The sequence below is a fragment of the Dromiciops gliroides genome, chromosome 3 (assembly GCF_019393635.1).
Source record: "Dromiciops gliroides isolate mDroGli1 chromosome 3, mDroGli1.pri, whole genome shotgun sequence".
NCBI classification, from domain to species: Eukaryota; Metazoa; Chordata; class Mammalia; order Microbiotheria; family Microbiotheriidae; genus Dromiciops; species Dromiciops gliroides.
The window spans coordinates 665,566,133-665,580,405 of NC_057863.1; the positions used below are offsets into that span (position 1 = coordinate 665,566,133).

The 14,273-nt window shown below is 43.9% G+C and overlaps 1 protein-coding gene and 1 long non-coding RNA gene across 4 annotated transcripts in view; one reads left to right on the forward strand and one right to left on the reverse strand.

The window, feature by feature from the left end:
* LOC122751852 (zinc finger protein 345-like) lies at positions 1-11,648 on the reverse strand. 3 transcript variants are annotated; one of them, XM_043999057.1, is made up of 4 exons: positions 11,462-11,648; positions 10,280-10,434; positions 5,557-5,683; positions 1-3,689 (listed from the first exon to the last, which is right to left on the reverse strand). In XM_043999057.1, exons 2-4 carry the CDS (start codon positions 10,403-10,405, stop codon positions 1,675-1,677), a joined length of 2,268 nt encoding a protein of 755 aa, XP_043854992.1. In that variant the 5' UTR covers positions 10,406-10,434; positions 11,462-11,648; the 3' UTR covers positions 1-1,674. The 3 variants fall into 3 exon arrangements, with proteins under 3 accessions (XP_043854992.1, XP_043854991.1, XP_043854993.1); XM_043999056.1 differs by having other exon boundaries at positions 11,458-11,648; XM_043999058.1 differs by lacking the exon at positions 11,462-11,648 and adding an exon at positions 10,735-10,750.
* The window catches only part of LOC122751889, a 16,609-nt gene continuing 13,776 nt past the window's right edge, over positions 11,441-14,273 (forward strand). Inside the window, exon 1 of the long non-coding RNA XR_006355808.1 lies at positions 11,441-11,531. This is a non-coding gene — a long non-coding RNA (uncharacterized LOC122751889). The remainder of the gene's footprint in view (positions 11,532-14,273) is intronic.

The window sequence follows — 14,273 nt, forward strand, 5'->3', positions numbered from 1 at the left end:
ATAAAACTTCAATCAACAAGACTCAATATGTTCATCAATTGCCTTACAAACCAAGCAATAGGGTTCAATAACCCTTTGATTTGTTTTGTTTTTTTAAAACATAATCCCAAAGACAGACTCATTAAACCCATGGTTCTTTCAAAAAAAAAAATTGTGATAGCTTCAGCTTCTGAGGCCCAATGGCGCCACCTATGTCCTTAGTTGTAATGATTGGATTATCCTTAGTCCAGTCAAGGCAATAGATTCTTGAAGTCATCAGAGTTGAATGGTATATACTTAAAATGTCTTTGAAATTAATTCAGTTTACAAAATTAAGTTAAAAAGAAAACAAAATCAAGAGGTTTGCTAAGTACACCTTTGTACTCATGAGGAAACTTAAGTATGTGGTGAATCCCAGGCCTTTTCAATGCCTTTCAAAAACAAAAAAGATGTCTTTAAGGAACAAGGGTTAAGTAGAGGGAAGGGAAGGGGTGGGGGAGGTTGAGGTAGGCCAGAAAGCTGAGCCATATGCTCTTGGAGAAGTTCTTTACCTGTAGAAGGAAAAGCTTGTTGAAGGTAAGAGTTTATATTGCTAGAGTTTGGGGTACACCACATTTTTTTAACTGGTTCCCCAATTCTCTGCATGCCAAAGTGGCAGGGGTTTCCAAATTATCATTGATTCTTCTAATGCTGTCATAATGTTATTTATGGTAGAAAATATGGAGTTGTTTAGCGTTGGCTTTATCTGTACCACAAATTTGCCATAGGGGTTTATTCAACTGATGAATTATTACATTCAGTTGGTTATGTTTTGCAAAGGTTACTATCACATCATTGTCCACATAAGTATAAGCTTTTTAAAAATCAGCAACATATTTTTCAAAGGGAATATTGTTTCCTCTAAAAGGCTCAAAGTCTTTTTTATGACTGAGCAAATAATTAGTAGTTTCTTGTCTGTGTTTGAGATGGTTTCTCAAATGACCTTCTAACTGGTCTCCAAGGGCTCTATAAAGACAATTGTCATCTCCTGATATCCTATGGAGTTTGAGTCCCAGGGCTTGCAGTTGAGTGATAGGGTTTGCAAATTGGAACTGAGTGGTCCCCTGCTGATGTCAGTAGTACACCAACATGTCCCTCAGTGCCGGCCAGGTGTGGCCTATATCTAATCATCCCCAAATAGGTACTTAGCCTCTCATTCTCAACCAATTCAAACAATAACAAATCAATCAGGTGGGACCCCTGGGCATCTGCCAAATTCCATTATTTTACCACAACTTTGATTATGTTTGGATTTCTCTCCAATGTAGATTCTCTGAATGATATGCAGGAAGATTGGGTGGCATAGGAAGGTCTTTCCACATTATTTTAATAAGGTTTCTCCCTAGTGTGGATCTCTGATGTACAGCAAGATTCAAGCTATGATTGAAGGCCTTTCCACATTCAATACATTCATAAGGTCTCTCTCCAGTATGAATTCTCTGATGTTGAGCAAGAGTAGAGCTCTGTGTGAAAGTCTTTCCACAATGACTACATTCGTAAGGTTTCTCTCCAGAGTGGATTCTCTGATGTTTAGCAAGAGTAGATCTGCGCATAAAATTCTTTCCACAATCACTGCATTCATAAGATTTTTCTCCAGTATGGATTCTCTCATGTGTAACAAGATGGAAGTGCTATGTGAAAGCCTTTCCACATTGATTAATAAGGTTTCTCTCCAGTGTGGATTCGCTGATGTTTAGCAAGATTGGAGCTCTTTGTGAAAGCCTTTGCACAATGACTGCATTGATAAAGTTTCTCTCCAGTATGGATTTTCTGATGGTTAGCAAGAGTAGATCTGCGTGTAAAATTCTTTCCACAATCACTGCATTCATAAGGTTTCTCTCCACTGTGGATTCTCTGATGGACAGCAAGATCTTTCTGCCATGTGAAAGCCTTTCCACAATGACTACATTCATAAGGTTTTTCTCCAGTATGAATTCGCTGATGTTTAGCAATATAGGAGCTCTCTGTGAAAGTCTTTCCACAATAACTACATTCATAAGGTTTCTCTCTAGTGTGGATTCGCTGATGCTTACTAAGGTTGCAGTGCTGTGTGAAAGCCTTTCCACATTTATTACATTCATAAGGTTTCTCTCCAGTGTGGATTCTCTGATGGCTAGCAAGAGTAGATCTGCGTGTAAAATTCTTTCCACAATCACTGCATTCATAAGGTTTTTCTCCAGTATGGATTCTCTTATGTGTAACAAGATAGTTGTGCCACGTGAAAGCCTTTCCACATTGATTACATTCATAAGGTTTCTCTCCAGTGTGGATTTTCTGATGGTTAGCAATATAGGCTCTCTTTGTGAAAGTCTTTCCACACTGATTGCATTCATAAGGTTTCTCTCCAGTGTGGATTCTCTGATGGACAGCAAGATCTGTCTGCCATGTGAAAGCTTTTCCACAATAACTACATTCATAAGGTTTCTCTCCAGTGTGGATTCGCTGATGCTTACTAAGGTTGCAGTGCTGTGTGAAAGCCTTTCCACATTTATTACATTCATAAGGTTTCTTTCCAGTATGAATTTTCTGATGCTCAGTAAGATGAGAGCTCTGGGTGAAAGTCTTTCCACATTGATTACATTCATAAGGTTTCTCTCCAGTGTGGATTCTCTGATGGATAGCAAGATCTGTCTGCCATGTGAAAGCCTTTCCACAATAACTACATTCATAAGGTTTCTCTCTAGTGTGGATTCGCTGATGCTTACTAAGGTTGCAGTGCTGTGTGAAAGTCTTTCCACATTTATTACATTCATAAGATTTCTCTCCAGTGTGGATTTTCTGATGTTCAGTAAGATGAGAGCTCTGGGTGAAAGCCTTTCCACAATAACTACATTCATAAGGTTTCTCTCCAGTGTGGATTTTCTGATGTTCAGTAAGATGAGAGCTCTGGGTGAAAGCCTTTCCACAATAACTACATTCATAAGGTTTCTCTCCAGTGTGGATTCTCTGATGTTTAGCAAGAGTAGAGCTGTGTGTAAAAGTCTTTCCACAATGACTACATTCATAAGGTTTCTCTCCAGCGTGGATTCTCTGATGGACAATAAGGACTGATTTGTACCTGAATGCCTTCACACATTCATTACATTTATAAGGCTTCTTTTTCATATGAATCTTCTCATGTCTAACATGATCTAAGTTCCAAGCAAGGACATTCTCATAAACGTTAGATCCATTTGTTTTCATTTCACTATGAAATCTATGATGATAGGGAAGAGTTGACTGATGGGTTATGGTTGCTGTACCTTCTTTACATTCATAAGGTTTTTTTCCAGTGTAGCTTTTCCAAGGTCTAATGCTGTCTGAACTCAAGCTGAAGGCCACTTTCTGTTGCTTACCTTGATGGATTTGCACTTCAAGAGGCTTCTCATGGGACTGATTAAGCTCTACCTGTTCAGTAAAGCATTCTCTATATTTACTGTACAGAAAGCAGTCATTTCTCAAGGTCATTTTCTTACAGTGATTTCGGACTGAATATCGTGTGAAGCTCTTTCCAACTTTATCAGATTCATGGGGAGTATTTGGAATTTTATCTTTCTTGACATCAGAGTCACAGATTTCTCTCAACATAATGTCACGGGCATGGTCACCCATGAATTTTAGCTGCCAAGATTCTTCCACAGAAATGCTCAGGTTGGTAGCAGTCTCATTCACTTCGAACCTGGTCACTTCATCTGAAGAAACAAATAAATATATATACATAAATACACACACACACACACACACACACACACACACATATATATATATATATATATCCTCTTTTCTCAGAAGAAAAAAAAAAGGAAAGCAATTATTCTATTTTTCCAGTCAAAGAAAGGAGCTTGCAACCATTTGAAAATGCCAACAGCTCCCATCTAGAGTATCATTTAAGTTACAAAGACCTTCACATACAATAACACTGGATCTTCACAACAGACTAACCACTCAGTCAGGATGGGCTTCTTATGAAACTTCACACCTCAGGCCATGACCTCAGAATGGCTGTCAACTGACCCAAATCCCTTCAGCTGACACCAGTACTCAAACTTGGTACCTAGATGTGCTCCTTCCCCAGCTTTAGGTGTCCTTCTCCAGTGCACTTTAAAAACCTTCTTTAAATGCCTTTTTTTAAAGTTTTACTTTTTATGTTGTCAATCTCAGGGAATCTTCCCCCTTTTGTGGAGTGATCAGTTTTTATGCACTGTCACATGGCCATTCCTGATAAAATTCTCATAAAAAGATAGGAAATCATTACTTTTTGTTTCTCATGTATTAATAATCAGTATTACATCCAAATTTCCTAATAGTATACTAAGATGGACAGACATTTGGCCTCAATTACATTGTTAAGCATGATAATTTCCCTGGTAAATATCTTTAATCATAATTTTTCTGTTGCCCTGTCTGAAACCACAATATTCCTGCCAACTACTTTTTTCTGTTCCCTGAAGTATAATGGATTCTCTTTTTCCCATCACTTCTTCAGGGGAGCCATTATCCATTTATTTTCTAAAATCTTTACCTTCCAATTCCCAGCTATCACGATCAGCCATACAATGACTTTGGTGTTCATTTAGGGATTACGTCAAATTCTACAAATACCTAAACAAGTGCAAGAAATTCTGTCAGTTTCTCAACCTTAGATCAAATTGTTTGCAGACTGCCAGAAAGGTCTGACAGACATGTGCAAATCCATTCTCAGAGGACAGTCCCAGGGATGCCACATAACCTCATTTTCTTTCTGTACACTGCACTAGAGTGGTTGACCCAGTGCAATGTTCCCATGGAGTCTCCCTTCATCAGCACGATGATCACTACTCCAAGGGACTTACAAATGGTTGCACTCTTCCAGTGCAGACTGCACACTCTGACAAACATGATCACAAGCCATGTCCATTACAAACCATCAGGGACCATCACAAATATTCTACAAAAGCAGACTTTACATTGCCTCTCATTGCAGTATTAAGGTTCCTTTCTGGTTGGAACTTATCTTCTGTTTGTGGTACAATTCTATCAAGTGGAGTTAAGGAGAGAAGGGGAGAAGGGGGAGCTGTTTAATTCTTTAAAAATCAAATGGATTTGCAAGGGACCTAGATGGCAAGCCAGGTCAGTCAATTCTATAGTTTCTTTGAGAGTGCAGTCAGTGTGTCAGTGGAAGAAGAAGAAAATTAGGTCAGAAGAGGTCTTTCCCTTTGAGAAAATCATTCTTAATGAGTATCTTGGGGAGACGCATATCAGTTTTAGTTGTTTTTTCCCCCTCTCTCCAGAAAGTGCAATTCTTGAGGAAGTTCTAACCTTGTTTTGGGATCAGCCCAAAGGTACAATAGAGATGGAGACTGATTCTTTTGTTTAGCTAAATTAACTGATGAGATTATACCACACCTAGACTGCCCTGTGCCCTTCTGTGAGAGTCTTACACACTTCCCCATTAAGTCATGATACTTGGGGGAGACCATCACTTTTACCTTTTAAATAATTGCCAAATGGTCAACAAGCAGGGAAAGAAAACATTCCTTTGATGGCAGCTTCAGAGTTACCAGAAGAAATGGGACTTACCCAGTGACAGAAAGTTCTGGACATTCTCCAGCATGACCTCCTTATACAGCTCCTTCTGAGGAGGATCCAAGAGGTGCCACTCCTCCTCTGTGAAGTCCACAACCACGTCCCTCAATGTCACTGACTCCTAAACCATCAAAAGTCACAAGGGTCAGAGCTGAGACTCAAGAACTCCTTTAGTCCAATCCTCCTCATTCACTGAACCTCTGAAAAAGTGAACCGTATCATTCTACTACAAATGGAAGAGCATCCAAAAACAAGTGCATTGGCCCAACATGTGTTCTTCATGTAGCAGGTTGCAAGAAGAGAGGACCAAGTATCAAAGAACGTGCAGAGGTGGCTTCCTGTGTGTTATCCATCTTCTGCTTCTGAATCATTCCCTTGACTCCTGATCCCCAAGTTCTAGGGGTTTAGAGGCATATTCAAATAATTTATTCCTCTTAAATATCCTTTTAATGTCATTCTTTGTGAATTAGCTCAATCTCCTTCCCCAGCTAAGAAAATCATATATATCCCCATCATCTTTCCTCCTTTCCATATAACTAAATATGATCACTGAGAAACAGGCGTCATTAACTAGAGAAGGCAGTCCTAAAGACAGAAGCTATTTTGGCTATGACACGTCATGCTTTATGTCACCTGAAGCCCTCAATAAATAAAAATTAATAATCCTTTATTTGGCTGGAAACAGTCCCATACCGCTTAGTTCAGGCCACATGGTGAGTATGATTTCTTAAGCATCCTCGTCACGCTTTCCTCTAGGTAAGACCTGATTGCAGCTTTTTAGGAAATTAACTATTGAATTCCCTTTTCTTTGCTGTTTAGTGGTCACAGATAACTTATCCCCCAGAATACACAGTGCTTGCCAGGTTTTCACAAACTCCTCACAGAATTTTCTTGACATATCTCCTGATGAGGAGGAATTTCACATCACCTTCTCTTTTTCTATTCCACAGATTCTCAAACCTCAGTGTTGGGAAACATAGTTTGTTCCTGATTTCATAAGGAGAAGCATTTCCTAGGAAGACATTTCTCCAACTTTTATTATTCCAACACGGTTCTCACTTCAAATATAAAATGCTTTTCTCCATATGCCATTGGGCTCTTCATGATTATGGATTCAAGGGTTGGCTCTGATGGTGAATGAGCCTTACACTCATCAGAATTGGCTCAAAGACCTGAATCTTATCAAAGTTAACTCAAAGAGGGAATAACATACACAATCAATTGGGTGGGATAATCTATCTAACCCTGCAGGACATTAGGAGAGGAAGGGGATAAGGAGGGAGGGGTGAAAGAAGGGAGGGCAGAGTGGGGGAGGGGGCAGTCAGAAACAAATCACTTTTTTTTTTTTTTTTAGTGAGGCAATTGGGGTTAAGTGACTTGCCCAGGGTCACTCAGCTAGTAAGTGTTAAGTGTCTGAGGCCGGATTTGAACTCAGGTACTCCTGACTCCAGGGCCGGTGCTCTATCCACTGCGCCATCTAGCTGCCCCTGTGCCATCTAGCTGCCCCAACAAATCACTTTTGAGGAGTGTGACGTATAAAATTATATGGGGTTGCCCTATTACTGTCCCAAGTTTTAGGGAAACTTAGCTGTGGTTTTAATATGTAGCTACTTAGAAATTAGAGTCTACTGCACCAGTTTGGAACATTAAGTATTTATTTATTTATTTAATTTATTTAAATTAATTTATTCAATTTTATTTGTTTGTTTATTTATAGGGCAATGGGGGTTAAGTGACTTGCCCAGGGTCACACAGCTAGTAAGTGTCAAGTGTCTAAGGCTGGATTTGAACTCAGGTACTCCTGAATCCAGGGCCGGTGCTTTATCCACTGCACCACCTAGCTGCCCTACATTAAGTATTTATTAAAGCATATTCAACAATAGTAAAGAGATAGAGCACATGGCTCAGAAAGTTAAAAAGGACAGATAGTGAGGGGCCATAGTGGGCTGCATCTGCCCTCTCCAGGTTCCAGGGCCAAGAGAACACATGACTGTGTGAGTTTCCTGTGGGCCAGTGGAGAGCCCGCCCTTCCACACTGCTCAAAGCTAATTGGCTAGCATCCTTCAAATCTATTGGTTTACTGGATTTGAGGGCGGTTCAGCACAGTGTGTGCTGAAGTCAGAGTACGGAGCCCTCAAAGGGGAAAAAGCCTTCAGGCAGGTGTGGTTTTAATCCCTCTTCACAGTCCAAAGTCCAGCCACATTTCCTTTGAAATTTTCCTGACTATGGACTGTCCTTAAGAAAGGTCTGGCCAGGCTCTCTGGGTCTCATAGAACCCCATTATTTTCTCACAGAAGGGATAGGGTGAAAGACAGAAAACAGAGGAAAAATCATGGCCAAGGGAAAAGGAGGGAAACAGTCAACAACACTAAGTAACTGTGAAAAAAATTTTGAAGCAGAGGCAAGAGTAATGTAAGATGATGTTGATTGATGATTGATTGATGATGACTGGATGAAGATGGGGATGGACTGATGAGGAAGGATTGATGATGATAAAAAGTTTGGTCCTTACTTTGTTGGGCTATTGTGAAGAAAATTCTCTGTCAGGTATAAGGTACTATATAAATGTTATCTATTACTGTTCTTGCAAGGATCAATCCCATGGGTTTATTGTAAGGAAATCTCTCTTTAAAGTACTATATAAATGTAGTTTACTTTTTAAAAAATGATGAGGAGGATGCTATCAGAAAAACCTGGGGGGCAGCTAGATGGCGCAGTGGATAGAGCACAGCCCTGGAGTCAGGAGGACCTGAGTTCAAATCTGGCCTCAGACACTTAACACTTACTAGCTGTGTGACCCTGGGCAAGTCACTTAACCCCAATTGCCTCACTAAAAAAAAAAAAGAAGAAAAAGAAAAACCTGGAAAGACCTACATGAGCTGATGCAACATGCAATGTACTGTATTCAAAATAACAGCAGTACTTTTAAGATGATCTGCTGTGAATGACTTGATTATTTTCAGCAATGCAATGATCCAAGACAACTCTGAACATCCTATGAAAAATGCAGTCCATCTACAGAGAGAGAATTGATGATGTCTGAATATAGATTGAAGCATATTTTTTGTTAGTTCCTTTATCTGAAGTTTTGTTTTTGTCTGTTTTCTTTCACAACCTGGCTAATGTGGAAATGTTTTCCATGACTGCTCATGTAGAGCTTATATTGAATTGATTGAGCTCTTGGGAGTCGGGGAGGGAAGGAGAAAGAGAATTTGGAACACAAGTTTTTTAAAAAATTGATGTCAAGGGGCAGCTAGGTGGCTCAGTGGATAAAGCACCAGCCTTGGATTCAGGAGGACCTGAGTTCAAATCCAGGCTCAGACACTTGACACTCACTAGCTGTGTGACCCTGGGCAAGTCACTTAACCCTCATTGCCCTGCAAAAACAAAAAAACAAAAAACAAACAAAAAAAAATTGATGTCAAAATTTGTATTTACATGTAATTTGGGAAAATAAAATTCTAAAAATATAACACATGTCCAATTAGATTTCACTGCTATGTGATGGACCTCCCTCAGTTAGAAGGGTATCTGAACTATGACCCCAACACCAACAGGGGTCTTTGGTCTGAGAGAGATGGCCAATGGACCTCCTTTTCTTCATCATCTGCCAGCTTATTAATAAGATGATTACATTACCCAGAGACTGTGTGTCTCATATTTTTAATCATCAGAAGACCTAGTTGCTGACACTGATTAGGCTGGGAACTCCTTGTTTTTGTTTTTAAGGCAGGGAAATGAGGGTTAAATGACTTTGCCAAGGTTACACAGCTAGCAAGTGTCAAGTGTCAGAGGCCGGATTTGAACTGAAGTCCTCTTGAATCCACGGCTGGTGCTTTATCCACTGTGCCACCTAGCTGCCCTGAGCTGGGAACTCCTAGAGGGCAGGCACTGGATTTTCCTTCCTTCCTTCTCTATGTTCCCACTGAGCCCCTTCCCTTTCTAAATGCTTGTTGACTTGATCTAAGCAATAGTCAAGGGGAGGGATTCAGAGAGTCCCGGGAAGACGTGTGACATTGTTGTCCCTGGCTCTGAGAGGACCAATGACATCATGAGGTGCCTTGAATTTTGAGTCAATTGTCTTTAAGTGAGGCAGAGCTGCTCAAAGGTGTCAGCCTCACTCTGTCACACGGGAAGTCCACTGGCAAGATAAAGGTCGAGACTGGGATGACTTGGGATGCTGTGGGTGACCCTGGCCTTTCAGGGCTATCCCAGGTCTCAGTTTGCTGAGGCCCCCTGATCCAGGCCCCTCCAGACAAGATTCAGTGGGAAGGGGCTTCCTGGACCTTCACTTTCTACACTGAAGGGTTTGGCCCCAAAAGCAAAGGGGAGGGAGGAGCAGTTCTATGTGCGGTGAGGGAGGGTGCTAGGCACGCATAAACAGAGTAAAGACATGACCCCTACAGAGCAAGGGGGAATGAGGGAAAGGGTCCTTCAGTGTAATGAGGGAGAACTGCAACAAAACCTGCAGGGGAGGACAGCAGTTTGGGGTGCGGGTGGGGAGCATGGTGGTCAAGATGCCAAAGTACCAGTGAATGAGCCCAAAATGCAGGAGAGACCAGGGCAGGGTGGTTACTGCCGGACTCAGCCTCATGTCTATTTCTGTAAAGAAACCAGCCATGGGTAAGGCATTGCCAGCCTCACAGACCATCCTCTAGGTCTCTGAAATGGGCTCTTTGGCTGGCGTTGGTCAAGCCTGTGGAGAGACTGCACTCACCTGGGCTGGGGGGCTGTGGCTCCCAGGGGCCATTGCTTCTGTCTCCAGGCCCCCTGCCTGGGCCAGGCCTTGGTCCTCTGAGGGCTCAGCTGGGGAGGGAGCAGGATCCCAAGGGGGAGAGGTCATTCCCTTCTCTTCCTGGGCAGGAGGCTGGCCTAGAGGGATTTACAGAGGGTGAGGCCCCACAGGAGGTACAAAGCCCCCAACCCCCAGAGGGAGGGAGGCAGCAGCTAGACTTGGAAATGAAGGGAGTCCCACCCTCTCTTCCTCCTTCTCTTGTGGCCCCTCCTCTCCCCCACCCTCCTGCAGACAACCAAGAGGCAGAAGGGGCTCTGGGATGCCAGGTGGGATGAGACTGGTCCGGCTCTCAGGGGCTCCTGAGTCAGAGCTCTCCCACCCACTGGCATTCTATTCTGTCTCCCCTGCATCCCCTCTGCCCACACACACCCACACACATGCAAGCACGCAGAATCTGGGCCACAGACAGACTGTCTGATCCAGGAGGGAGGGTGGCTGGGGAAGGCTGGGAATGACTGGAGGAAGTCTGAGGCTGGGAGGCACAGTCCAGTCTGGGGTTCAGCCCCCTGGAAGCAGGCGCCTCAGCCCTGGGGCCAACGTGGGGCCTTGGGGCAGGGAGGCCCAAGTCCGGGACCCTCAGAGCCCCCCCTCCCCTTCTGGTCGGGAAGTTTCAGCAGGAAATCGGACTGCCCGGGGCAGCTGGCACCGCCACCCGAGCCGCCCCCAAGCTGGCAGGAGCAAAGTAACCACCACTGCCAGCCTGGTAACTAACCCGCGCGGACTCAGCAGAAGCCAGCTGGGCGCTGCTTGGCCCGGAGCCCACCCGGAGCTGCCCAGCTCCGAGCCTGGGCACCCCCGCAGTCCTGGCTTTGGGCCGGGTCGGGCACGGAAACTGAGCAGCCCCGGGGGGGCAGGAGCCGGAACTCCCCCCCCAAAAAAACCCCAAACCCTGTAAAAAGAGGCCTCAACCCTCACCCCGACCCTAACCCTGGCCTGGTGCTCCCCGCTCCGACCCTGGGGGGGGGACAGGAGAGGCCCGGTTCCTTCCCTGCTCCTCCTCCTCCCCAGCCACGCCCTCTGCCTCAGTCCCCCTCCCCATTTTTCTCTGCGGTCTTGGGGCCGCCCCCTTTCCCGGAGAGGACCCAAAGGACCAGGCGCACCTACCCCCACCCCTTCATTTCATAAATCGATTCTCCATCCAAGGGGCGCAGGGCGCTTCCGGGAAACAGATCAGGTAAGGAGCCGGCGGGTCAAACCACTCGCAAGTGTAGGGGAAGGTGTAGACGGTGCCCTGCCCCTCCGCACTTCCTATGTCCCAGAGGCCTCTGGGCCGCTGCTGTCCGGGCCTGGGGTTCTCTGGCCCTTCCCCCTCCCCAGCCTCAGCCTGAGTCCCGCCCCCGCCCCCGCCCCGCCCCGCAACTCTCCCCCGCACCTTACACGTGCCCCGCTTCCCCTCGTGGTTCCTCCTCCTCCCCTCCACTGCACCCGGAAAGAAATATTGGGCCAAGGGGGGCCCTTTCTGCGCCAGCATAGTTTTGGGGGCGCTCCTGTCCCGTGCGTGTGGAGATGAAAGAAAAAGGGGCCCGGGGGACATAGTTGTCCGGGGTTCCAAGCAGTGTTTCGGCTAACGTACTTTGGGGGATAAAAAAGGCTCTCCCTGCCCCCTTCCCGCCCCCCCCCCCCGAAAAGTTGTGGGAAGGGAAGCTGGGCGTGGAGACAGGGGACAGGGGAAGAAGTTTCTCTTTTTTCTTTTTTTAAATTTAGAATTGTATTTTTCCTGATTGCATGTAAAAAAAAAATTTTGACATCGATTTTTAAAACTTTGTCTTCCACAAAACAGCCCCCCTTTAAGAAAGCGAGCAATTTAATATAACTTATACGCGTGTAGTCATTTCCATATTAATCAGGTTGTGAAAGAAAACAGACAAAAAAAATTTTAAAAAAGATTATGCTTCAATCTGTATTCAGACCCTATCGGTTCTTTCTCTAGGGATGTCATTTTTCATCGTAAGTCCTTCAGAATTGTCTTGGGTCATTGTATTGCTGAAAATGACTAAGTTTTTCAGGGCAGATCATCTTATAATATTGCTGTTACTTTGTATAGGATACATTTCACTTTGCTTTAGCTCATAAGTCCAGGTTCTTTATGAGAGCATCCTGTTCTTGTAGCACAGTAGTGTTCCTCATTATCACATACCACAATTTGGTCAGCCATTCCCCAACAGGGGGGATCCCCTTAATTTCGAATACTTTGCCACCAGAAAAGAGCTGCCATAAATATTTTTTATCCATATAGGTCCTTTGATTTTATGGGGTTTTTAAAAATCTCTTTTTAGATACCGACCTAGAAGTGGTATGGCTAGAGCATGCACGAGTTGAGTATGCATAGTCAACTCACACCTGTGTCCTCTGTCTAACTATACTCCAGCTAGCTGCCCTAATCATGAGAAAGTTCTTGAGTTCCAAGTATCGTCTTCCCGTGTAGGAATGCAAAGAGTATGCATTGCTTTGGCCATAGTTCCAAATTGCTCTACGGAGTGTTTGAATCAGTTTGCAGCTCCAGCAACAGTGCATCAACGTCTCACTTCCCCCACACTCCCCACATTTGTCATTTTCCTCCTCTGTCCTATTGGCCAGTCTGAATACACATGAGGTTGTACCCCAGAATTGTTTTGACTTGCATGTTTCTAATCAACAGTGAGTTAGAGATTGTTAAAAACATAGCTACAGATGACTTTATTTCATCTGAAAACTGTTCATATCTTTTAGGAATTGGGGAATGGCTCTCATTTTAATAACTTTGACTCGGTTCTTTATATGTCTGAGAAATGAGGCCTTTCTCAGACAAATATGCTTCAAAAATGTTTTCACAGTTACTCCTGGTAACTGTGTTTCCCTCCGCCCTATTCACACTGTCCCTCCTCAAAAGTGTTTTGCCTCTGCTCTGGCCTCCAGGACACTTCACCCTCTCTCTTGGCTGGGACACTGGAGGAGGCAGCCATGTGTCCCCCCTCGCTCTCCTCTTTATCTAGGTAATATAGGCCCTCTGAACTCTAATTCAGAGCCATGTGTTCTCTCTTTACTAACATTTAATATGATTGGGGTGGGGGGCAATGAGGGTTAAGTGACTTGCCTAGGGTCACACAGCTAGTAAGTGTCAAGTATCTGAGCCTAATTTGAACTCAGGTCCTCCTGAATCCAGGGCCAGTGCTTTATCCACTGTGCCACCCAGCTGCCCCCATTTAATATGACTAATAAATGCTTAATGCCAAAAACTGGTGCAATAGCCTCTAATTTAAAAGTAGCAATATATATTAGAAACCCCAGCTGAGTTCCCCAATAACATAGAACAGGGACAGGCTTCTCCCCAATATTTCAAATGACACAATGGCAGGGACTAAACTATTTTCTCCTTCTTGAAATCTTACACACATACACTGATAGATGCAGGGGTTTATTCTCCTCTTGCTTCAGCTGACATCAGGGTCAGCGTCCATTATCTTTGGCTTCCTGACTTCCACAACTCAGAAGGTTCCAAAGAACCTTAGGGGCGAATGTCTTCATTATTTACATGTTAGCTATGTCTTCGACAATCCATTCTTCACGTGCTCCAGATCTCAATGAAGAAGATTGTCATCAATCAGCTCTCCCAAGTGCAAGATGAACAGTCCCTGGGTATTGTCATGTTCTAATTTCATCCAAACCAAGTTCTCTTCCGATGTTGTTAGTGCTTCTAGACTCTGCTTTTGAGAGGGAAAACCTTCCAAATGACTGTTTGCCCAGCGAGGCAGAATACACTCCCATAGGTTCACGTTTGGCTCACAGTTAGTTGTTGCCAACCCTCTTGGATATTGTCAGTTATACCTTTGGTGTTAACAATTGTTCTAAAAATCCAGTGAGAACATTACATCTGTTACCTATAGAAAAAGTTTTCTTAGGTAGTAGGTCTTTGGGGGGGGGGGGGCAATGGGGCTTA